The 24,369-nt window shown below is 36.8% G+C and overlaps 1 protein-coding gene across 2 annotated transcripts in view; it reads left to right on the top strand.

Annotated features, from left to right (window-relative positions):
* LOC111158769 (origin recognition complex subunit 3) overlaps nucleotides 1-24,369 on the top strand; it is a 61,951-nt gene that overhangs the window by 26,349 nt on the left and 11,233 nt on the right. For both annotated transcript variants that reach the window (XM_022521032.1, XM_022521033.1), the window contains 5 exons: nucleotides 26-159; nucleotides 851-914; nucleotides 10,336-10,452; nucleotides 11,322-11,401; nucleotides 23,891-24,024. In XM_022521032.1, the coding sequence (XP_022376740.1) occupies nucleotides 26-159; nucleotides 851-914; nucleotides 10,336-10,452; nucleotides 11,322-11,401; nucleotides 23,891-24,024 (529 nt within the window). The remainder of the gene's footprint in view (nucleotides 1-25; nucleotides 160-850; nucleotides 915-10,335; nucleotides 10,453-11,321; nucleotides 11,402-23,890; nucleotides 24,025-24,369) is intronic.

Below are 24,369 nucleotides of genomic sequence, written 5' to 3'. Positions count from 1 at the left end.
TTTTTAATCTTCACATTTCTTTCAGCTTTCTCTATTAGAACATTTCTACTCCCAGCCCCTCAGTGTTCTATGCTGTAATCTCCCAGAAGCCAAGAGAAGAATAAATTTTTTATCAGATAATCAATGTGAAAACATCCGACGTCTTCCATCATTTAGGAGGTAAAAAGAGAAGTGCATATTTAACACATCTTATAATAGAGGTTGGGGTAAAATAAAGGATCTCAGATCTAGCTATTTTTGAAGTGGGGAAAAGAAAAATAACCTTTTTATTTAGAGCACAATAAAATCCTCTGTTTCCGCTTGTGAGATTTCTTTGTTGGTTTTGAAATTTTAGCATAAAGAAAAATATTTTTACAAAGGGACATGATTTGCATGTTCTCCAGGGTTACTTTTTTTTTGTTTGTTTTTTTAAGATTTTATTTATTTATTTGACAGAGAGATCACAAGCAGGCAGAGAGGCAGGCAGAGAGAGAGGAGGAAGCAGGCTCCCCTAGAGAGTAGAGAGCCCGATGCGGGGCTCGATCCCAGGACTCTGAGATCATGACCTGAGCCGAAGGCAGCGGCTTAACCCACTGAGCCACCCAGGCGCCCCTCCAGGGTTACTTTTATAAATAACATTTCCTGATTCTGGAGTTTATGACTTTTGTTTATGATTCGATCCTTAGATTATGAAGTCTAGCTGATTTAAGGAGTTAGAAATTACCATTAAACCATGACTGTTATCTTGAGTTTATTTTTGAGAATAAATGAAAGAATGTGACCACCTAAGTAGTTCTTTTTCCTATATGATATTCAGATCTTTAGAATGTTTAATTTTCTCTCTTGGTATATGGTATGGTGAAAATTTTAGGTACGTGGAAAAGCAATCTTCAGAAAAGCAAATTGCACTATTGACTGATGAGAGATCTTTGAAGGTAGGAATGTGGATGCATTTCAGTTTTATTCTTTTTTCTTCATGAGAAACAAAATATACATAATGTTTATTCAGTGAATTTATAAAACATATCTGTCCATCCTAATATGCTTTTCACAGTGAGTTAGTGGGTCTTCATAATCATAGGAATGTGACTTGAAGGTGACACAAAACTTTAGTTCTAAGATGACCTTTTTTATTGAGGAAAAAGTGTTAACTACAGGTGTAATTCGAAAATATTTTTAGATCTCAACTTTGTTTCCACATAGCAGTCTTGGAATCTGCAGGTAATCTCATTTTAGTGTTCTTTTAAAAGCTGTCATAAATAAAGGCATATAGAAGCCATGTACTTTAGGGACCCACTGCTAAGTGGCTATTGATTTGACTTGAAAAGGTACCATTATATATTGATTATACACTGCCAGGAAAGAAGTGATGAACTTAGAAAATTAAGAGTTAGCAATTCAACATAGGGAATAGCAAAAGAAGGAGGGTTTTTTTCCTTTCTTGAATAAATGATACTTGGGCATGGTACATAATTCAAAAGGCAAAGATAAAACAGCTCCTCACACCTTTATCCTTCAACCACCCACTTCCCCTTGCTAGATATAGTCAGTGTTACTAGTTTCTTATGCATCATTCCAGAAATATTCTTCATATACACAAGTAACATTATGTACTGTGGGAATTCCCTATTTTAACAGAAGATAAGTATATTGTATACGCTGCTCTGCACCTTGTTTTGTTTTGCACTTCATCTTGGAAATCATTCCATATCAATGTTGAGAGTGGTATAGTACTCTATGGAATGAATGGACCTTCATTTTACTTAGTAAGTCCCTTAATGATGGACAACTAGAAATGTGTAGTGTCACCTTTGTTTTCATACTCTTCATGCCTTTTTTGAGGAAAGAAGTTGTAGAAAATTATAATAAAATTGAGATGAGATTGAAGTAGCCCTAGTCCTATGTGTATCTTCAAATTTTGAACGGAAGAATGTTAGTTCCTAGAGGGTATGTGTGCTGTATAGCTCTGAATACTGACTTACCTCCTTTTTTGTAAATTCTCAAAAAATACTAAGAATGGCCTGGGGCGCCTGGGTGGCTCAGTCGTTAGGTGTCTGCGTTCTGCTCGGGTCATGATCCCAGGGTCCTGGGATTGAGCCCCACGTTGGGCTCCCCGCTCGGTGGGAGGCCTGCTTCTTCTTTTCCCTCTCCCTCTGCCGCTCCCCCTGCTTGTGTTCCCTCTTTCACTGTGTCTCCTTCTGTCAAATAAATAGATAAAATCTTTTAAAAAAAAATTAAGAATGACTTTTTTATAATTGAGGTATAATTGACATACAATATGACACTGGACATTGGCTTTTGAAACATTATTTCTAATGCGGAATCCACGCTGGCCCATATTAAAAAATCACTTCTAGACTGGGCTTGATAATCACTTTAATAATCTCTATAGCCTTTTTAGAGCAGAATAAGAAGTTTTCAAATCCTAGTGCAGGCTGTTCTGGTAAAACCAGTGGAAAGGGATGTGTGCATGTTTACTGAGTTTTAAGATTAGAAGGATTAGCTCTCTGCTGAGTCCACTAGTTACTAAGTGCATTTCCTGTGAGAGTATATTTTCAGAAGCCAGGAATAGATTTTTAAAGAGTACCTTTAACCATTGAGATGATAAAGGGAGAGAATCTCTAGGTTGGTCTGTTGTAGAAAAATCTTGATATTTATCTGTGCTTCTCAGTAACTTTTCATGTATTTTCTGAGCATTTATTTATACTGTACTTGTTCCTAGTGCACTTAGCAGCGCTGTCCATTATTACCTTTGCTGTATTCATTTTAGGATTGCATACTTTGTTAAAGGTATATTTTCTTGAGATTTACATAGTGAGAAATATGAAGGTGCACAAGGATTTGTATCTTTATCCTAAGAAAGTTACGGGCAGGTTACCTGCTAAATTCAAAGGACAGATGAGATCTGTGAAAATAATTCATTATCTATTGATTTTTATAGTTTAGAGTGAAAGTAATCTTTGTATATTTTATTCTTATAATGCTTTCTCTCTATAGCTTATTTTAAAACACAATCAATTTTTTTAAAGATTTTATTTAAGAGAGAGAGAAGAAGAGAGCATGTGTCGCGGGGAGGGACCAAGGAAGAGGGAGAAGCAGACTCCCCACCGAGCAGGGAGCCCAACTTGGGGTTAGATCCTAGGACCCTGGGATCATGACCTGAGCGGAAGGCAGAGGCTTAACCCACTGAGCCACCCAGGTGCCCCCATAATCAAGTTTTATATGTATTTTTCCACTGTAAAAGAAATTAGAAAAAACTGCATGATAATAATATGATATGACATGATATTGGGGAAGATCCTGATTTTGGCCTCAGTAATATTGGATTTCAATTCCAGCTACTCCTTAGCCAGGTTTATCTTAGAAAAATCACTCCTCCTATTTAAGCCTCAATAATGGGACAGTAGTTCCTAGTGTGATTTCCTCATAGGGTTAGTGATAGTCAAAGTCTGTTCAGTAAATGAGAGTGAGTTAAAAATAAATACATAATGAAATGTTTATAAAGGTAATCATAAATATTGTTATTACTTTTCACTATAATAAAAATTAAGATCAATACAGTTTTATATATTACGTATTGTTATACATATTATATGTAATACTCTTGTGTTACATGGTTGTATAGATTATGTAGTTATATTGACATGCCTACTGTGAAATTTGTCACTTTGTACCAATTTTCTGTGCTCAGATTCTGAAGACCTAGACCTCAGAGTATATTTGTATCTAGATTCTTTCTGCCCTGAGATTCTACTTTGCTCTCCACCCTGATGAACTAAACCAGTGGCTCTCAAACTTTAGCGTGTATCAGAATCACATAGGGCTTGTTGAAACACTGATTTCCATTCCCAGAGTTTCTACTTTTGTAGCTCAGAGGTGGGCCCCAAGAATTTGTGTTTCTAGCAAGGTTCCAGGTAGTGCTGATGCTGCTGGTCTGAAGACCTTCTTTGATAACCACTTGAATTGAACTGATTGTCTAGAAGGAAATGTTTATTTTTTCCCTTACCTTGTTTTCTTAAATTAGAACTAATCTAAATTCTCACTTAACTTAAATGACTCATCTCAGTTATCCTCTGACTGGACTCAAGATGTTAAAAAAAAACCTTAAACTCCTTTAGAATTATGGACACTCAGTTTCATAGTTACAGCTTTTAAACTTTATGCCAACTTTGTATTTCATAAACATCATGGGTTTTTTGAGAGTATACTTTTAAATTTAAAAATTCAGCTGACTAAACCATAAAACCTTTGTAGAAGATTCACTTGGAAGTTCAACAAAGGCACAACCTTGGAAGACCATGTATAGCTGACAAAAGACTAAAGACTGTGTGTGTTCTTTCATTTCTAAGTAGTCTGTCTCGTGAGTGATGTTCAGTGCATCTGGATACAGTGGCCAAAAAGTGTCTTCTGACAGTTATCAAGTTTTTCTGAGTTTAAGCCAAATAGGCTTGCACAAGCTCCCACTAATGACTCAGTAGCTTTCAAATCCTATGGTAGAAGTTTTACCAGATAGTCTTTAAAGTTTCTTTTGGCTCTAAAACACTGTGATTTTATTTACTTGTTCGTTAAACACATTAGTAGTAATTTTTTTCTTACGAGTTAAATTATTTAGATTCCTCATTAAAATGTTATTTTAGTGCATATGTTTAATTGAAGATAGGTAAATTGTTACTATGGGTTTTAGGTGGAATAGCAGGAGCAGTTCCTGGATGTAATTTTATCGTGTTTTTGCCTCATAGCGTTGCTCTAGTAATCAAGGTTTTTTTGTTTTTTAACTTAAAACTTTAACTTAAGAAACAGTTGTTCATGAGAAATTAAGCTGTCAAATGCCTTAAACAGAACTTTCAAATTCTTCGTAATTACAAAGATATGACTTTTATTATCGCTTATGCCTGAAATTTTGTTTCAAGTCCAAAATTAAGGAGAGCTTTGAAGAAGATTGTGGCCTCATACCACATTTGCATAATTATTATCTGGTAGTAAGAAACATAGGGCCTTGAAATACTGGAAATTTTTTTGAATAGTGAGAAATTCTTTTTCTTTCTGTGAACAAATGTTTTGGGGGAATAGAATATTAACAGCTTTTCCCAATTAGTAGAGATAGTTTTTATGCATTGTTTCATTTTGAGTCACAGCCACTGCATATGACAGATGTTTTTATCCCTTTGTGTAACTGAGGAGAGTCACAAAATGATAAATTAACTTGCCTATCTAACTGTCATTAATACCCAGACCTGACATCAAAGCCTCACATTGTCTGTGACACTTCATTGAAGAATAAGTTGTTGAGAAGAATTAGTGTAAGTTGATGAGAAGGTGCCCGAGGTTCTATATTATTGTTGTTCGAGAAATGAGCAATAGGCTTTTCAAATACTGTAGCAAGTTAACAGCAAAGTTGATTTACAAGAGAAAACCACGTGGTCTGAGGCAGATTTGCCCTTTAGAGCCCGGCAGCCGGGTGTCATGCGGCACTGCATGTTGCTGCTCATGTTCAAGCCAGAACAGGAAATATCCCCTTTCTTCCCACCAAATAGACACAGGTGTGTATTGTATATGAATATGGATATATACCAATGTCATTTACATAGACACATAAACACACACACACACACACACACTATTTTCAAAAGACTTTTTTAAAAAAAAGTTAGTTCCAGCACCATAGCTAGGATTAGGTCCATTTTAATCATGGGCTGTTTACACCAGTCACACTCTCAATAATGATTTCCTATTCATGTTGATCCTGTCTTGTCAAGAAGTTACATTATGCTGAGTATATTTAACAAATGACTAATTTCATGTATTTCATATAAGAAAATCAGTTTGTATATTTTTATTCAAATCTTCCCTAAAGCTTTTTGGCTTGGTTTCAACCCTTAAAGAATTCAACTTCATGCTATGTAGAAAATTTAGATCCAATCCCTTGCCAGTGACAGTTGGAAGTTTTATTATTCTGACTTGTTAATGTTTTACATATCTATTCCGTATGTACCGAGCTAGATTTTAAATTGGTTGAGAGTAGGAAGTAAGTCTCAGACCCTTTAGAATTGTAATCTATTCCTATTAGAAAGATAACTTGATTCAGTATGCTCATTTTGCAAATGAAGAACTGCAGCCAAGAGAGAGGAAGTAAACTAAGGTCACAGAGCAAGTCAGTGGTAGAGCAAGAATTTCTTTTCACCATTTAATATGCTTTTTGTGGTGATTCATGATCAAAAGGCACAGAATTAGGTCATGAGTTTGATGGAAACCTGCCTTTTACCTTTGCTTCCACCTCTTTGTTCTGATTTCTTTAGAAAAGAAGGGCAAGAGGAGGGGAAAATCTATTAGAATCTATTAGAAAAAAATAATAAAAGGAGAAGAGAAGAAAGGAAGAAAATGACTGCAAAACGAACTACTACTTGTGATCAGATGAGCGAGGCCTTAGCCCAGTAATGGGGTGGGAAGTGGCAGCTCAGATCATCAAGTGCTACTGAACAGGGAGAGCCAGGCAGATGAGAGGATGAGTGCTCCCGCCACGCTAGAGCTGGGGGAGAGCTGTGGTTTGGCACTGCATTAGGTAGCTGTCACATGAGAAGACACTGAGAACCAAATGCTGTCAGCCAAAATTCCTCTAACGAGAAAAATAATGCTTAATTCTAGCAAGAGGATGACTGAAAAAGTGCTGTGTTTTTGGACAGCTGATACCTCTTCCTAAAATCCAATGTTTGTTTTGCAAGTGTTTAGTTATGAGTGAATTGATTGAAAGAACATTATAAAAATGTACAGCCTTTATTACATACTTTAAATCTTCTTGGGGTTACTCTTCACCCTGTACCTAAGATCTGGACACAAAAGTGATAAATACTATGAAAATTAGAAGAGAATTGTAAAAACTAAGCATCATGGTAAATGTAACTCTATCTGATGGTATTTTCTTTACCATGTATATATTTAAGTTTACATAGTCATTGGTTTCCCCTCCAAAGGAAGTAACAAGCTCTGTAACAACAGAGGCCTTGTCGTATTAGTAAACAATAATACGTGAATGATTTTGACTGAATAGCAGACAGGATTGATGTGATTGGAGATGGCTGATTTAAAAGGGTGTAGAGTAATGTATTATACATATAAAATGTATAGTAATACATTGAGTGGCAACCACAGTGTGATATTAATGTGGTTTTTTTTTTAGTAGGTCCATAGTGGTGGTGGTGGTGGTGTTTTTTTAAAGATTTTATTTATTGGGGCACCTGAGTGGCTCAGTGGGTTAAGGCCTCTGCCTTCAGCTCAGGTCATGATCCTCGAGTCCCAGAAGCAAGCCCCACATCGGGCTACCTGCTCGGCGGGGAGCCTGCTTCCCTCTGTCTCTCTGCCTGCCTCTCTGCCTACTTGTGATCTCTTTCTGTCAAATAAATAAAGTCTTTAAAAAAATAAAAATTAAGAATAAAAAAATAAAAACCCAAGCTAACTATACAAATTGAGACATTTTACTTACAAATTCAGACTTTTGACTTTTGTTGAAAAATTAGTAAATGTGGCCCAAATCCAGCAAGATAACATTGACTTCTTTTTTTAAAGTATGTATGTATGTATGTATGTATGTATGTATGTATGTATTTGACAGAGAGAGAGCACACAAGTGGGGGGAATAGCAGAAGGAGAAGCAGGCTCCCTACTGTGCAGGGAGCCCAACTTGGAGTTAGATCCCAGGACCCTGGGATCGTGACCTGAGCTGAAGGCAGACGCGTAACAGACTAAGCCACCCACATGGCCCTACAACATTGACATTTTAAATTCACCTTACTGAGAAGGTGAATTTATAGACTAAAGGAGGTTGCAGGGCTTGCCATGCAGGAATCTGGAGGAAGGGAATTCCCGACAGACCGCAAGTGTAAAGGACCTGAGGTTGGAGCGTGCCTGGATGTTTGTGGATGAGCAAGGAGTATTGGATTATTTGATATAAGAGAAATACCTTTTGGTTCACATCTCTTTGTCAGAGAAGGAAAGACTACAAGTTCTTGTGTTTCAAGAATACAAGAAAGTATATCTCTTTGGGAAATAATATTACTAGGCAAAGTGTATCTCTGAGAAGAATCATCCTAAATACAGTTATGAAATTAAACAGTGGCAACTATGGCCAGTGTATAACAATAATGCTAGAGGAGAAAATGAATGGAAAGGAGGATTACTATTTCCGCAGGCTTTGTTTTTACATATGCATAGTGTGATGCTGCAGTAATGTATTGAGTGGAGAATTTTCTCAGCGTCACAACCTATGAAGTATTCATAAAGTGCATCAAGAATTATTGCCTTGGATAGGTGCTAGAGAGGCATTTGCAGATACGTATCTCAGTAAGACAAAGAATTCAGAGAACAGGGTACATGAAGAAAGTTAATCATTTGTGATACTTTCTGCTACAGCTGGTAAGAACACAGATAGAAACAACAGTGAAATCTTTACTTATATAGGGAGTAGGTCCCAAAGTCAGAGCATAAGATGAAAGTGTGAGATGGTCAAAATAACTCCTGAAAATCCCTTAGTAGGATATAACAGATCGTCTCTAATGAAGTCTGGCATAGACAGTTTTATTTCCACTGTTGGAATGAGAACTCCATTTCCTCAGTTGAGCATCCGGTGAAATAGTTTGCTGTGCTCTGTGAACAGAACAGAACATGTGTGAAGCGCTAGAATTCCATGGACACAGGGATATCACATAGAAGCATGCAGGGACTGAGACCATCTGGGAAAAGAGCCTGTGCATAGTCCTCATCTTCCCCTTACCCAAGGCATAGTTCCTGGGTGCAACATTACCCGCACAGTGTCAGGTATTTCTTTTCTCTCCTCATCCCAGTGAATTCAGTTCTACTGCATCACCCATTATCTGTGCATGCAGTCACTCCACAAAGCAAAAGTAATAGGTAGTGGGAGAAGCATGAGGAGCGATTATTATTCATAGATTCATTTCTCTCCAGAATACTTTCTTTGTTTAAAAGCTTTTTAGGCATACATTAAGGCAAACAATTAGTGGCTTTATGCGCCCTCTATGTTATAGCTTGTAAAATTAGAATTAAAATGTACTTTCCCAATGGTGGTTAAAATGCCCTTTGTTACAATAGGAAACCTAGATTTTTGAAATTGCCAACTAACTCAAATACTGGGAGGAGAAGCATTTTGGTACTAAAAGCTTTTCTTTCATTTGCCCTGTGCTTCCAGGTAATAACCTAGCTTGCTGGTGAAGGAATTGATTTCTAAGTGTATTAGAGTTTAGGAAAATATATCAGATTTGTTGCTTTATATAGGTTGGGTTTGCTTGAATTTGTTGATATCTAGGTGTTACTTTCTGCATGCTTGACTGCTAAAAATAATGGGTATCTGCAAGATTTTACTGGGGTAGAAAAACCTAGCCCAGCAGTAAAAGTCCTTCACTGACTTCTTAGAGAAGAAAAAAAATGTGAAGACCACACAGATCATAATCCTCTTAAGAAAATGTTACAGGATGAAGCAGTTATAGAAGTATTTGAGGTCTGAGAAATACGTGGATGTTGCTAGGAGGTGATGTTTTAAAGTCATTTCTAAATGTTTAAAGTCTATTTCAGAAGGTTCTAGAAAACATAATACTCCATTCCACACAGCTCCCAAAAAACCCTTTTGAAACTGATTTGTGAGATTAGTTATTCTATCAGTTTCTTAAGACACTCTCATATTATACTTGTTGAAGTATAAATTATGAAGCTTAGTGGCTTCAGGATTTCTCATTTTCCTATTTTTCTTAATGGTAGACTGAATAAAGCCAGTATTGGAATTCTCAACAAAAGGCAGGGATTTATCAGAATCACCTGTTGGTGTTTCTTCTGTAGTCTTCCTTTCTTCCCTTTGAAACACAGTTCTTCCAGTACTTTCAGAAAAGCATAGACCGTAAGTGGAACCTCAGAACTGTTAATTATATTGGTATTGCACTCCCTGGTGACCTCCTCACCCTTCTGATGTCAACAAGGTAGAGGATGATGGGCCTGCCTTGCTGTGGCACACAGCAGCTGACTGGCACAGGCAGGCATCTAGCAAGGTGCATTTTTGGACACTTATATTTCTGGGAACCTAGTTACAATGGCAGTGCAGTAGACAGAGGGAAACTGCGGTATTAGTTTTGGTGTGTGTAAGATACCCCCAGACTTGGTACTAAGTCAGAGATGCCCAGCCTTTGTCCTGGATTTTGTGTGCATTACTGATTCTCAAAATTGAGGAGGTTAATTTGTACTTCTGAGTCTTCTCTCGTCAGTTTTCCAGAAATTATACATATTCATCAAGTAGATTTTATTCTTTTAATTACTGACTTATGTATTCATAATGTGTTCTGTGATTTTTTTTTTTTTAAGGCGGAGACACAATCATTACTCGAAAACTTACATGTTTACCATTCAAATTACTTCCTGGTTTTGAGATGTCTTCATCAGTTCACCTCTTCTCTTCCCAAGTATCCGTTGGGTCGACAGGTAACCAAAACTTCGTCTTTAGAATCTCTGCAGTCAGAATATTAGTAGTTTCTTGCTTTGATTTCAGCAGTATTCAGTTCAGGCATCAGAATTTGAAATGGATCCAAATCATGCACTGAACGCACAGTCTAAATCCATTCCAGCTGTACACATTACTGGTAATTGAAACAATATTTTTTGTTCTGATGGCCGCAACTAGAAACAGCCACATGAATCCCAGTGGTGTTGCCTCTCTGCACTGTATTTGTCCTAAAGCATTTTAACTTTTTTTCTTTCATGCTTCCTTGTCACGTATACCAAGAGAGCTGATCCCTCACCTTACTGAAATAGAGGAAAGAATCTGTTTGAGAATGCTTAATGGTTAGCCTTGCATTACACCAGAAACTGAAAGGGAGGCAGCACTTCTGTGCTTGCAGAATTATGCTCCACTGGCCTTTGTGTCATACCAGAAACCTGTGAACCATCTGTAGAGTGGATGTTATTGGGTAATTCTATATTCTTAAATCTTTGCATCCTTCACTCAGACACTTAGAGAACAAATATAAATACACAGGAATAATTTATTTAAAGATGATTTCTGCCATCAAGCGTTCTCTTTAATAATCACATACCAAGTTTATTGCTTTCTTATCGCAGTGTGATCAGTGATATCAGCCAATCCCAATATAGTCTCATTTTGCTTTTATGTAAATACTATTCTTAAAAAGCCTGACTATGTGATATATGCCCAGTCTGTAGTCATCTAAAGAAAATGGTTGTTTTTAATAAGATTTATTTTTTGTCTTGATCATTGATGATTTTGCCAAATGAGTAGTGTACAATTTAGTACATCACTTTTGGTTCCTTACAAGTGTACTTTTTACTTACAGATCAGAGAGCTGTACTGCACTTGTTTAGAAAAGAACATATGGGATTCAGAGGAGTATGTGTCAGCCTTCCAGCTGCTAAGGTAGTTGGGTCTGTTTTCTTTTTGTCTGCTGTAAGCCTGCCAATAAGTAACAGCCTCCTCCAGAATTCTGCCTGCAAGGGGTTTCATAAGTAGCCATGTTGTGTCTAATATCTGTATATATGTTGAATTTATGTCTGTGGTTTATGATGTTTTTAATGTAACAACCATCCATTTCTTTGCTGGTTGTACCTTGTTTTTGAACTTGTGATTTTTAAAGTAAAAGGAGTGTTTAACTACTGACACTACCTAAGGAGAGCTTAGGTTAGGTATGGATACTTTTATTTTTAAAAAAGATTTATTTATTTATTTTAGAGTGCATAAAGTGCATCAAGAATTGTTGCCTTGGATAGGTGCTAGAGAGGCATTTGCAGATACCTATCTCAGTAAGACAAAGAATTCAGAGAACAGGGTACATGAAGAAAGTTAATCATTTGTGATATTTTCTGCTACAGCTGGTAAGAACACAGATAGAAACAACAGTGAAATCTTTACTTATATTTATTTTAGAGAGGCGGAGAGAGTGGGTGGAGTGTGGTGAGGAAGGGGAAGAGGGAACGAGAGTCTTAAGCAGACTCTGAGCTGAGCGTGGAGCCCAACGTGGGGCTCAATCTCTGACCCTAAGATCATGACTTGAGCCAAAACCAAGGGCCAGATGATTAACCAGCTGCACTGCCCAGGAGCACCAGGTATGGATAATTTTAATCTTACTGGCTTGATGTCTTGGCAGGGAAAATAGAGCTCACCATGGCCCTGACCAGGATGGGTGGAGGAGCAGCATTGCTGGGTAAAATGCATCCTGTGAAGGCAGTCACTGCTGAACTATATGAGGAGCAATAATGAAGCATTGGCCATCTTAGATGGTATTGGCCCATCTGAGATGGCCCTGTCTGCATGAACACTGGATATCATAAATTATTTACCTAATATTATGTGAATAGTAAGCTTTCTTGGTGGTATTATCAGAAAGCAGAGATCACTTACCACCCTGACAAATTTGCTTTTAAAGTTAATAGTCATTTGTTTTTCTTGGCTTTATTTCTTATATATATGGTGACTTTTTAGTCTTAATGTGCACTTGTATAATGAGAAAAGGGAAATCAAATGTGAGTTAAGTTTCTGCCCACAGACTTAAAATTTTCCTCAGTGAATATAAATGCTTATATGAAAATATCATTTAAAGAAGAGTCTGAGAACTGAATATTTATTAAGTCTTGGCTTCCTCTGGGCCCACAAGAAAAGAACAGATGGGCACAGTAGGAGGAAAAGTCACATTGAAAGCACTTTAAGTCCAGAGACTTAATAATACAAATGTTAGTGATCTAGCAGGTGCAGCGTAAGATAGGAAGCTAATTTTATGCTATCTGGAAAAATAACTCCCCATGGAAACTAGATTGCCCCTGAAAAGCTGTGTTTTATTTCGTTTTTTAAAATGCCAGTAAGAGATTTCTGTGTATTTCTATATGTCAACTGAGACTTTGTTTGCTTTTTATTCAGTCAACATGCCTGTCTCAACACCCAGTTGATTCTTGCTGAGTTTCCTCTTTAATCTTTGTGATTATTGATTGTCTTCCTTTCTCAGTTGAGTATTCTCAAATTCATAGATTCCTTTGTCAGAGAGGGGCTTGTTCTTTTCTTTCTGTACTTTCTGGCATTGGTAATCTTGGGATACAATTCAAGGATCAAGAATGCCAAGGCCAGTTCCAAACTAGAGTAAGAAAACATGAGCAATAATAGTAATGGTGACAGTCATAACGACTGTTTATGAAGGCTTGCAGTGTGTCAGGCACTGTGTTGGGAACTTCCAGTACATTTTCCTAATAATGTAAGCACACCTTTGTGTACATACTATTATCCAAACTTTACAACTCAGGATACTGAAGCACTCATAGGGCTTAGATGATTTGCCTGAGATCTCTTAGCTGTTGATGGAACCAGAATTCTATTCCAGATCTGACTTCACAGCTATTGTATCTTCCATTGTTCTTTGCTAAGATCTAAAATACGGATTTGGGGATCTGAATAAAGCAGAAACAACAAATAGAAAGTGAAGTTTCAGTCATCTGGCTAAGCTGAGGTCAGAAACATAGGAATAAAAAAGCACTAAGGATAAAATATGGCAGGTGCAGCAAGGACAGGTTAGAGTCCGGGCACTACAAGAATCTGAAAATCTCCCCAGACTGGATTTCTTTTCCCTTTTGTGCAGATTGGTTGTGGACAAGGAATCAGGGACACTTGTCAGTTTAGGCATTCTAAGTCGGAATCATCTGAATATAGGAAACCAGACATTCTCATCATCTATCTTCAAACAGTTCAAGTCATGAGAGAAAATAAGATGAAAATGATCACTGAATGTCACTTGGGAAGAAAAACTAAGGCGCTATTTCTAGAAACAGTCTAGTAACATTTCCAACTTGATTTTTTTGTTAAGTTCCTTAAATGCAGTATTTCTCTTGAAAAATCCTTTTTATCTGGAAACTGACATGTTTAACCATAGATTAACTTGATGAAATATTTTGTGACCATTAAAAAGTATTAATTCCTGCTATTTGTGTGGAACCACAAAAGAATAGCCAAAGCAATCTTGAGAACACCGGTGGGGAGGCATTATGCTTCTTGATTTCAAACAATATTACAAAGCTGTAGTAGTCAAAAGAGTATAGCATTGACTTAAAAAAAGACACATAGATGAATAAAATGGAGAGCCCAGACATAAATCCACACATGTATGGACAATTTATGACAGAGGAGACAAGAATATATAATGGAGCAAGGACAATCTCTTCAACAAATGGTATTAGGGAAACTGGATTACTTTCTTACATTATTCATAAAAATCAACTCAAAAATGGGTTAAAGCCTTGGACATAGACTTGAAACCACAAAACTAGAAGAAAACATAAGTGAAGTCCTTGACATTGGTTTTGGCAATGATATTTGGGCTTTGACACCAAAAGGAAAAATAAGCAAATGAGACTATATCAAACTGAAAAGCTTCTACAGAGTGAAGGAGAAAACATCAACAAAATGAAAAGGCAACCTATCAAATGGGAGAAAGTGTTAGCAAATCATACATCTGAGAAGGGATTAATATGTAAAATACATAAAGAATTCCTACTCAATAGAAAAAAACAGTGGATTAAAAAATGGGAAGAGGATCTAATCTGAACAGACATTTTTCTGAAGAAGATGTACAGATAGCCAACAGGTACATGAAAAGATGCCTTAGCATCACTAATCACCAGAGAAATGCAAATCAAAACCATAGTGAGTGAAATAACACCTCACACCTATTAGGATGTAACACCCCACATCTCACAAATTGTTAGGAATACTTGTGCCCAATTGGTGGAGATGTAAATTGGTGCAGTCATTATAGAAAACGGTGTGGAGATTCCTCAAAAAATTAAAAATAGAACTACCATTTGACCTAGCAATTTCACTTCTGGTTATTTATCTGAAAGAAATGAAAATGCTATTTCAAAAAGATATCAGCACCGATGGATACTAGTGTCCATCAGTTGATGAATGGATAAAGAAACATACACACATACACACAAATGTTATTCAGCCTTAAAAAGAAGGAAGTCCTGCCATAACATTGAACTCCATACTGAGAACAGATTAGTGCTTGTCAGAGGTGCAGGGTAGGCAAAATGTGTGAAGGCGGTCAAAGGATACAGACTTCCAGTTGTAGAATAAAGCAGCCCTGGGGATGTAATGTATAGTATGATTGTAATTAATACCACTGTAGTGCATACCTGGAAGTTGCTAAGAGAGTAGATCTTAAAAGTTTGTATAACTGTGTGATGATGGATGTTAACTGGACTTATGGTAATCATTCCACAGTGTATACAAATATCAAATCATTTATGTTGTACACATTAACATGTTAACCTCAATTTTATTTTTTTATTTTTATTTTTTTAAGATTTATTGGAGAGAGATAGAGAGAAAGCTCAGAAGCAGAGGGGAGGAGCAGACGGAGAGGGAGAGGCAGACTCCCCGCTGAGCAGGGAGCCCTACACAGGGCTCAATTCCAGGACCCTGGGATCATGACCTGAGCTGAAGGCAGGTGCTTAACCAACTGAGCCACCCAGGCTCCCCTAATTATCTCAATTTTAAAATGTATTTACAAGGTATTTATAATGGGGGAAATGTCACGTATTCATTAGTAGGAAAAGACAGAATTTTATGTCACAGTTACTTTTAAAATGTGTGCAATAGACATTGGTGTGCATGCGGGAAGCATGCAGGTATGTCTTTATAATAGGTCATAATTTGACATGAGTGCATTGGTTCCACATGTCTCCCATAGACTTTCTTCTTTCAGTCAACTCTTGGAGCATGAAGACCACATCCCCATACAGGATATGAGTTGGTTAATTTTTCACTTGAGCATGTATCATTATATAAGGATATATTTCACTTAAAACACCATTTGCAAACAGGAAGTGGTAAAAATGTTGCTAACACAGCAGTGAGCTAGGTGAGTACCCTGGGCTTTTTGTGGTCAGCTGTGAAAGAACTTAAGAGGAAAAATTTGCCTTTCTGTTGGAGAAAATTTCTTAACGAAATCAAACACTTGATGAAGAATTTTTCAGACTCTTAAAATTCAAAAATCCTTGCTTCAGTAATAAGGTTTTAAGGGTTGACAAAAGTCATAAAGTCCCTGACTTACAGGAACACAATGGAATACCTGGACCTGAAGAATACTGCGATTGCACATCAGTTACCATGCGTTGCTGTGGCAGTGATCCTTGGCTTGAGGGAAATGACAAGTGTGCCCGTCTTAGGGAATTTATTCTGCCCCTTGCCCTATAATTGAGAATTACTCATCAAAGATTATCTCATTTTCTTCCAAATAAGGAAACCAGAGACAGAAACATTGAGTACCTTTTCTGCAGTTGACAGAGCTGGAATTTAAATCTGAATCTTCAAAGTCAAGTCCATTTTTCAGCCCTATTCCAATTATTTGAGAGGTATATAAAAAGTAATTTCTGTGGGTTTGTGGCCAGTAGTTCATGTTCAGAACACAGCACAGATACTAAAGTGAACCAGTCAAGCAAGCATCTGTGGACAAAAACCCCTGTTCTACTCTAACATGAGGCATCTTGGCACAGAGTGTCGACCTCTAAATGAAAGGAGCTACAGTGTCTAGTCCGCTTATCCCAAGTGTAACCTTACAAGTTTGCTATAGAAACAGATTTGTAAACTGGAGTTGATTGACAGCTGAAGGAATTTACTTTAGGCTGAAAGAAATTACTCTGATTTCTGAGTAAGGCTTTTGAGTTAAACAGTAATATATTAGCAGGTCAGCTCAGCTTTCATTGAGTTAAAAAAACATGACCCAAGTAATAATATTAACATTTGATCACTTTAGTTCAAAGAGACTAGAGATTTGGAATCTAAATAATGCACTGTTTCCTGATTTTGCAGATCAGCTTTAGATGACATTTGAAGTTGTTGTCAGGAAACACAGCACAGCTCCACAGTCTTGGGGATGCTTCCTCAATAGCATAATTTAACTTTTGAGGATCAAAGTTTGTCCATGCAGCAGTTATATGAGACTGTACAGTTAAAATGTAATTTCTTTCTTAGAACAAGGATTGCCAGTTCTGAACTGGCGTCACATGAGGTCCTCCACAGTCATGTGTACACTTGGGGTAAAATCAAACAGCTGAATTGTTGAAGCTCATTTTGTAGCAAAAGATGTTGATAGTCGTGGTATTTACAGTACTGATTTTCAGGCCTTAGTGTGCATAAGAATCAGCGGAGGTGTAGAAAACATGTATTCCTTTGCCCTCTCCGCAGAGATTCGGAATCTCTTGGGAACCTGGCTGTGGGGCAGAAGGAATCTGCATTGAACAAGCACTCCGTCACATTTGGACACGTAATCAGTCCAAAGGACCACACTTTGAGAAACACTGTTCTAGAAAATAAAGGGGAATAAGAATGGAGTATGCAAAATTGAGGGGAAAAATGAAGCCATCAAAGGAAAAGAAAAGGCTTTATTGGTGGAGAAGCTAGATGGCTTGAGGGAAGTGATCTCAGATTGGTTCTGAAATGAAACAAGGTCCTCCACTGCTAGTAGTGAGCAGTGGCTTTTTTAAGAGACAAAAAAGATCTGAAAATTTATTTTAAGTTTTTATCAAACATTTGGTGTTGTACTATTCTGCTAGAAAATGAACAGGTAGCTAAGAAATGTTACTTTAAAAACTCAGAAATAGCTAATCAAATTTAATTTGACAACTTTTTTCTTTTAAAAAGAAATATAAATAAATATGATATATAAAAATTAAAAAGTAGTGCATCATAAGGTATGTATGTATTTTAGTTTACTAAAGTTGTTTCTAACCATATGATATAATTTAATTTATTCGTTTTGACATACATAAAAGAGCATAGTTCCCACAAAGGGCACTATAACTTCTGAGTGCTCCCCTACCTGAACCAATTTGTCAGTAGAGAAACTATTGTTCCCTAAGGCCTAAGGTCAAACTATCAGTGTATGGCCATTGCCTTGTTCATCCATTCAAAAAAGGTTTTTTTAAATGCTTGCCATGTGGAACCACTGATCTAATTACAAAGATGACCCTAGTCCTTACCTACACTGAATTTTGGTCAAGTGAGAGATTAAGGTGGCCAAGTAGGCAGTTAGAATACAGAGTAAGAAGTGCCGTGGTGGGTGAGGTCTCAGGTGCTAAGGAGCTAACAGGCTGGACAGTGAACCTTCACTGAGGAGGTCAAGCAGTTTCTCAAAGGAAGTAGCATCTAACATGAAATGTCAAGGTTGGGAGGAATTATGCATATTTTTGGTTTCTGTTTCACTTGTTACCATATCAGATGCTTTGTTGTGTTGTCTTTGAAGAAGATAATCTCTGTGAGTATGGTTTTTTGGTAAGCTATTTTGTTTTCTTCTAGTCTTCATCGATACATTTGCAGGTTTGAATTTTTGAAGCTGATTAATGAAAATGTCTGTTTAAAGCCTGAGAACTCATTATTTAGAGGATTTTTGCATTAGCCATGGATTGGCCAGTTTCTCCTTATTGCCTGTTCTCAATCAGACATTTATATAATCAGTACTTAACCAGGAATTATTGGCTTTCTGCATGATGAGGCAGAACACTCATTGCCCTCAAGGATGATTGTTTTTAATGATTGCTAAATGATTCCCTTTCTTAGTTAAGGAAACTTTTTTTTATGACAACCCATAAAGCTTTTAACACATTAAGTATCACAAGCCTTTTTTGAATCATTTACCTGATGGTGATAAAAAAATCACTTAATCAGGTTGTTTAAAGTTAAATAGCTCTTTTTCAGCATTAATGTGACCTATCCTAATGTGCTTTTTCCTTTGTCTTTAGTGGGGTGGCTTTCACACTTTTTAATTCTGATACTTTTTTTTCGATTTTATTCTTTTTCTTTTAAAGCTAAATGCTAAATGGGATCTGCCAGAATTCAAAAGCATTGTCACACTGTCTCTAGTTCCTCTCTCCTCATTCTCTTTTTAACTGATTTGGATTTTGCGCTCTATTATTAGACTACTTTGATTAAGGTCACTGGTGACCTTGATGTTCCTAAAGCTAATGGTCAGTTCTACATCTTCATTTGTGTTAACCTGTTATCAGCATTAACACAGTTCATCACGCCTTCCCTTAATGACTTTCAGGACCCAGACTCGGTTTTTCTCCTACCTGGCTGCATGCTCCTTCTCAGTCTTCTTTGGTAGTTTCTCTTCTCCCTGATACCTTAACATTACAGTGTGCTAGAGCTTACTCGAAAGCCCACTTTTCTTATGACTGCAAGTCTGTTACTCCATGTACCCATTTAAAGTCTCCACTTACATACCCAAAATACATCTCAATGGTAACATGTTCAAAACTGAACGCCTGATCTTCCCTTTAAACTTAAAATCTTTCAGTGGTCTTTTTATCCTTCTCATTGTTGAAAACCAAAAACTTGGGTTCTGCCTTCAAAATGTATCAAGAATCAAACCTCCTCTCGCCACCTTCCCTCACTGGTATCACCACTATCCAAGTCACTGTTCTCTTACCTGGAAAATCGCAGAATTGGTTTCCCTGGCTTCCATACATGTTCCCCTACAGTTTTTTCTCAAAACAGCTGTTAGCTCAGTCCTTCTAAAATACATATCACTCCTTAGCTCAAAAGTCTCCATTAACTCCCCGTTTTACTCAGAGTAAAAGCCACAGTCTGTACCATAATGACCCTGCATGATCTAGCCCTTCATTACCTCTCTTATTTCATTTCCTACTGCTTGGTCATCTCTCTTTCCACTTCAGACACCTTGGCTGCCATGTTCTTGAACATGCAGACATACACTCAGTGTAGGACCTTTGCAGGAATTGTTTTCTCTGCCAAGTATTTTATATGGCTGACTCTCTCGCCTCCTTCTCATGTTTGGTCAAATGTCATCTTCTCAGTGAGGCCTAGTAATCATTTTAAAATTGAAACCCATCTACTCCTCTCCCAACTTTCCCCCCCCTTAATTGTATGTAATACCAATTTTTAGCATATATATAGTAATATGAGGTAGATAGATACTGTTTGTCGTCTGTGCCCTACCCACACCCCTCCCCCTCAACCCTTTGCTAGAATATGAGTTTCATGAAGACAGGGGTCTTCATGAGATGAATCCCAAATGCCCAGAACAGTGCCTGGTGTGTAGTAGGCATTTAATAAGTGTTCACTGAAGGGAGGAGGGAAGGAAAGAAGTAAGGGTTTTATGACTTACCTAATTGTTAAAACCCATTTTGAAAACTCAGTTTGAAAAATGCTGGTCTAGTGGCTAGACTTAATCCTTAATTTTGTATTTGGGGTGCTAGTATATATTAACAAGCTTTCAGGAATAAAATTTTCATTTTTTAGTTTTTAGTTAGTTTTGTTCAGTTAAGTTTGGTTTGTCCAAAGTGCTGGTTGGAGTCATTCTAATAATAATCTAAATGAAAACATAACAGTGCTTTTCAGATACTGCCATTTGTGTTTTATAACTTCAAAGGCCATCATTTACCATTTGCAATTTGTACTTTTCAGATTTTTTTCCAGGCACCAACAGGTATTAAGTCATACTGTATTTGATGTTACACAATTTTGGATTTTTGTGGAATTTGGTTGGTTTTTGTTGTGGTAGTTACGTGTTTTGCATTTAATAGTCTACCATGGACACTGTATCTTGAGGTGTGGTACGTGGATGCCAAGCCAGACTTGGTTCAGATCAGTTTGTATTTAGGTTCTTTCTAATTCTTCACTGTTAACAGTAGTCACCAAGGCTGAATAATTTGATATGTTTGTATAATTATTTCCACAGAGTACATACCTACATACAGACTTTCTGGGTCTAAAATAACAGTATTTTTCCAAGGTACACTTGTGCCAGCAATATGTCAGTATTTGTTTCCCCACACTCTTTCTGATCCTAGATATTACAAGGGTTAAATATCTTTATTTTCTTCTAGTATCTTACAATTGATGGACTGCTTCTTTCCCCACCCCCATGTCATATGTGCATTTTTATTCTCTCTGAAATAGATGTAATAAGAGGTGTAGTAATCTCTTTTTCTCAAACTAGTTATTTCCAGTACATCCTATCCCATGATTAGAAATGCTGTGGGATCAAATTCCCATATGGTCCTCAAGCTCTTTATAGACTCTTACTCTCACTATTGCCTGTCCATTCCTACAAAGTACTGTCTGATTTTAATCGCTGTATCTTACCCCTTTTGATAAATTCATAGCCCTACTACACACACTCAAGTATATACACATTGTTCCCCCTTTTTAGGAATGATTATTTTTGCAGATATGTTTTAGAATAATTTTGTTGGGTTTTAAAGAAATACCCACTGGAATTTTGTTTCAAAATGTATTAAAGGTATAGATTAATTTGGAATGAATTTGTTTCTATACAGTATTGGGGGTTAGAACTTAAAAATGTCCATTTATTCAGGGCTTTCTTTTTGTTATATGTGTTACATAGTTGTTGTAAAATACATTGCTGCGTTTTCTATAGTTTTTGTTGCCATTTTGAGCATGCCCCTTTTTCCATTACATAGTTCTGTATCAAATGCATTACATGTACATGTGAGACCCTGACACAGGTGTATGTGTATACATGTCCTACACCCATGCATCCTTCACACTCTTTAATACTTAGTTCTTTTAGATTTCCTAACCTTACAGTCAACATTGTGTGCAAATAATAAATTGCATCTTCCTTTCTAATGCTTGTACCACTTCTTTTTTCTTAATTTGTTGTAGCAACTAGACTCTAGAATGATGTTAGATAATAGTGATGATAGGCAGGTTTATGCTGATTTTGTGTACGTATAATTAGGTTGAAAAAATTTAATTAATGATTTTATTGTGTTGATCACATTATTAGCTCTAATTAGCCTTACTTCAAGTCTTGTTTAATACTAAACCAAAGAGTACTTGGATAAGTGTAAGATCTTTTGCTACTCTGGAAACTACGAGACCATTGTCTTTGGCTAATAATAAAAAGAGTAATAACTTTCTGAATTCCTAGAAGTTTACATCTGAAGTGAAGGATCTACCCCATCCAAGCAAATGCCACATTAAAAGTTATGACTATAAAGTTTGATTTCGAAATTATATGACTTAATGCCATTTTTCTTGTGCTCTGAGAGTGAGTAATGGGCTGGGCTTTGCCTACCTCAGTACTCCCTTCTCTAAGCTGCAGACAGATGCCAGGTGTGGCTGCCTACAGCCTGGGCCGCTAGTTCTCAGGTTGCTGCCCCTCCCAGCAAGCCTGTGCCGGTGGTTCCTTGGACCTGGAAAATGCTGATCTTGGCTATTTGAGTAGGGCTAAAGGTTATGTATAACAGATTGTTCAAGTGTATCTGACTTTGAGTTAACTCTCAACAATTTAATTCCATCTAGGCAACAGAAAGCTAGACATTTTAAATCATGTCGAATGTAATTAAGAAGTAAATGTGTTGGCTTAATTTTCTTCGACCTGTTAGTTGCCTTTCATTCCCAGATAAAGATTACTAATACTTTGGATAAATATTTTATTGTTGTGGAAGGAGGAAAGAGAAGATTTTGTACTTTTTCTTAAAACTGGGCAGAAGTTTACTTTTGTCCACTCCTACCTACCAGTTTCCATATTTATTGGCTATTTGACATTTTTTTAATTTTTAGGTTTGGGTTTAAATTTTAGTTGAAGTAATCAGCTTAATTTCTCAATAGTCTTAGTCTACTTAGCTTTATACTTTTTTTTTTTTTTAAGATTTTATTTATTTGACAGAGGGAGGCAGCAAGAGAGGGAACACAAGCAGTGGGAGTGGAAGATGGAGAGCAGGCTTCCCGCCAAGCAGGGAGCCCAGTGCGGGGCTCGATCTTAGGACCCTGGGATCGTGACCGGAGCTGAAGGCAGACATTTAATCACTGAGCCACCCAGGCGCCCCTTAGTTTTATATCTTTTAGCTAACTTAGTAATATTAGTATTTTTCCCAGGTTTTTTATTATGAAAAATGTCAAACCTAAGATGGTTATCTTGTAGAATGGCCCACATTCTGGATCTGTCTGAGTGTTCCTTCATGATTAATGTAAGAACTTACACTCATCATAGTCTTCGTTACTTAGGTCCATTTGCTGAGAATAATTTTTATACTTGTGTCATGGCACTTAATGATTACTAATATTGACCTAATTCCATTTCATTCTGTTACTGAATATGATCTTAGTGGAGATATCCTAATGATTCTGAGAACGGGATCCTAATTTTAGAAGATCTGTGTTCTCTCCGTTTCTAACAAAGATCTCCTCTGTGGACTTAAATGAGTTATACAACCATTCCACCTGTGCTATATAAAACACAGAGAATTGCTTACCTCTTTTAAAGTTTAGTGGATTTACTGACTGATGTTCATAAAGCCCATAGAAGATGTAAAATATAACTAAAATGGTAATAATTAGAGAAATGATTGTGATTTTTTTTTTTATCCTTTCAAACAAACTTTAATGTAGCCTGTGTGTTGTATCCTCAGCAGACATTCTGTCTCATACTTAGAGCTGAAGGAAAGGAACATTAACCTTAAATGTCTACTAGGTGGTAAGCACTGTGCTAGAGTCTTCAAATGCATCTTCTCACTTAATTTTTAAGCTTCTGTCTAACCTGTGAGATACGTGAATTCTTATTTCCATTTTATAGATAAGGAAACCAAGGGTCAGAGGAGTTTAGTAGCTTGGTCCATATTACAAACGTAGTGTACGTGCTGCTGTCAGGCTGTGAGCACGGAACGCTGTACATTTTCTAAGTTGGGTTTCATCATGAGAACTTTTCTAAATATTTCTGAAATGTCACGTATGTTGAAGAAGATCTCTTCCCCCAAATTTGGTAGCTACTAGTGAAGAATTTACACCATCGAAACATTTAATATGCAGACAGTGTTTTTTAAGTATATTAATTTTCCAGTTATAGTATATCTCCTGTCACTGATTCTGTTCCAGGATGTTGGCAAAGGATGAACTGATGGCCATACTTCAGAAATGTTTCCAGGTTTTTAAGTCCTCTTCTGAAAAGCAGCTTGGGAGCACAGCAAAGAGAATAGAGGAGTTTCTGGCCCAGTTTCAGAGTCTTGATGGTGAGAATATAATATCTTGCCAATTCTACTGGTTATGACAGTCATTTAAATAAAATAACATGGAAAAATCCCACTTTTTGATGTTTCAGAGATGAAGAGATAGAAGTAGTTCACAGTCAGCATACCAACCCTCAGAATGTCATATCCTGACCAGTACAAATAAGGCAAATCGTTCTCTTCCAGATCTGGTTTAAACAATAAAAGCATCAAATGGGCAGGAAAAAAAGAATTCTTCCTCCAGACAGACAGTTTAGAGGACTTACCTTTAAAAAAACAAAAAGAAATCAAAAAGATTGGAGAGAGTAGCAGGGCATCATAATTAAGGATTCCTTTTAGATGTTTTTT

The sequence above is a fragment of the Enhydra lutris genome, unplaced genomic scaffold (genome assembly GCF_002288905.1).
Source record: "Enhydra lutris kenyoni isolate GAN:26980312 unplaced genomic scaffold, ASM228890v2 scaffoldscaffold63, whole genome shotgun sequence".
NCBI classification, from domain to species: domain Eukaryota; kingdom Metazoa; phylum Chordata; class Mammalia; order Carnivora; family Mustelidae; genus Enhydra; species Enhydra lutris.
The sequence above is the reverse complement of the archived record's forward strand: the minus strand, read 5'-3'. Positions and strand labels throughout refer to the sequence as shown.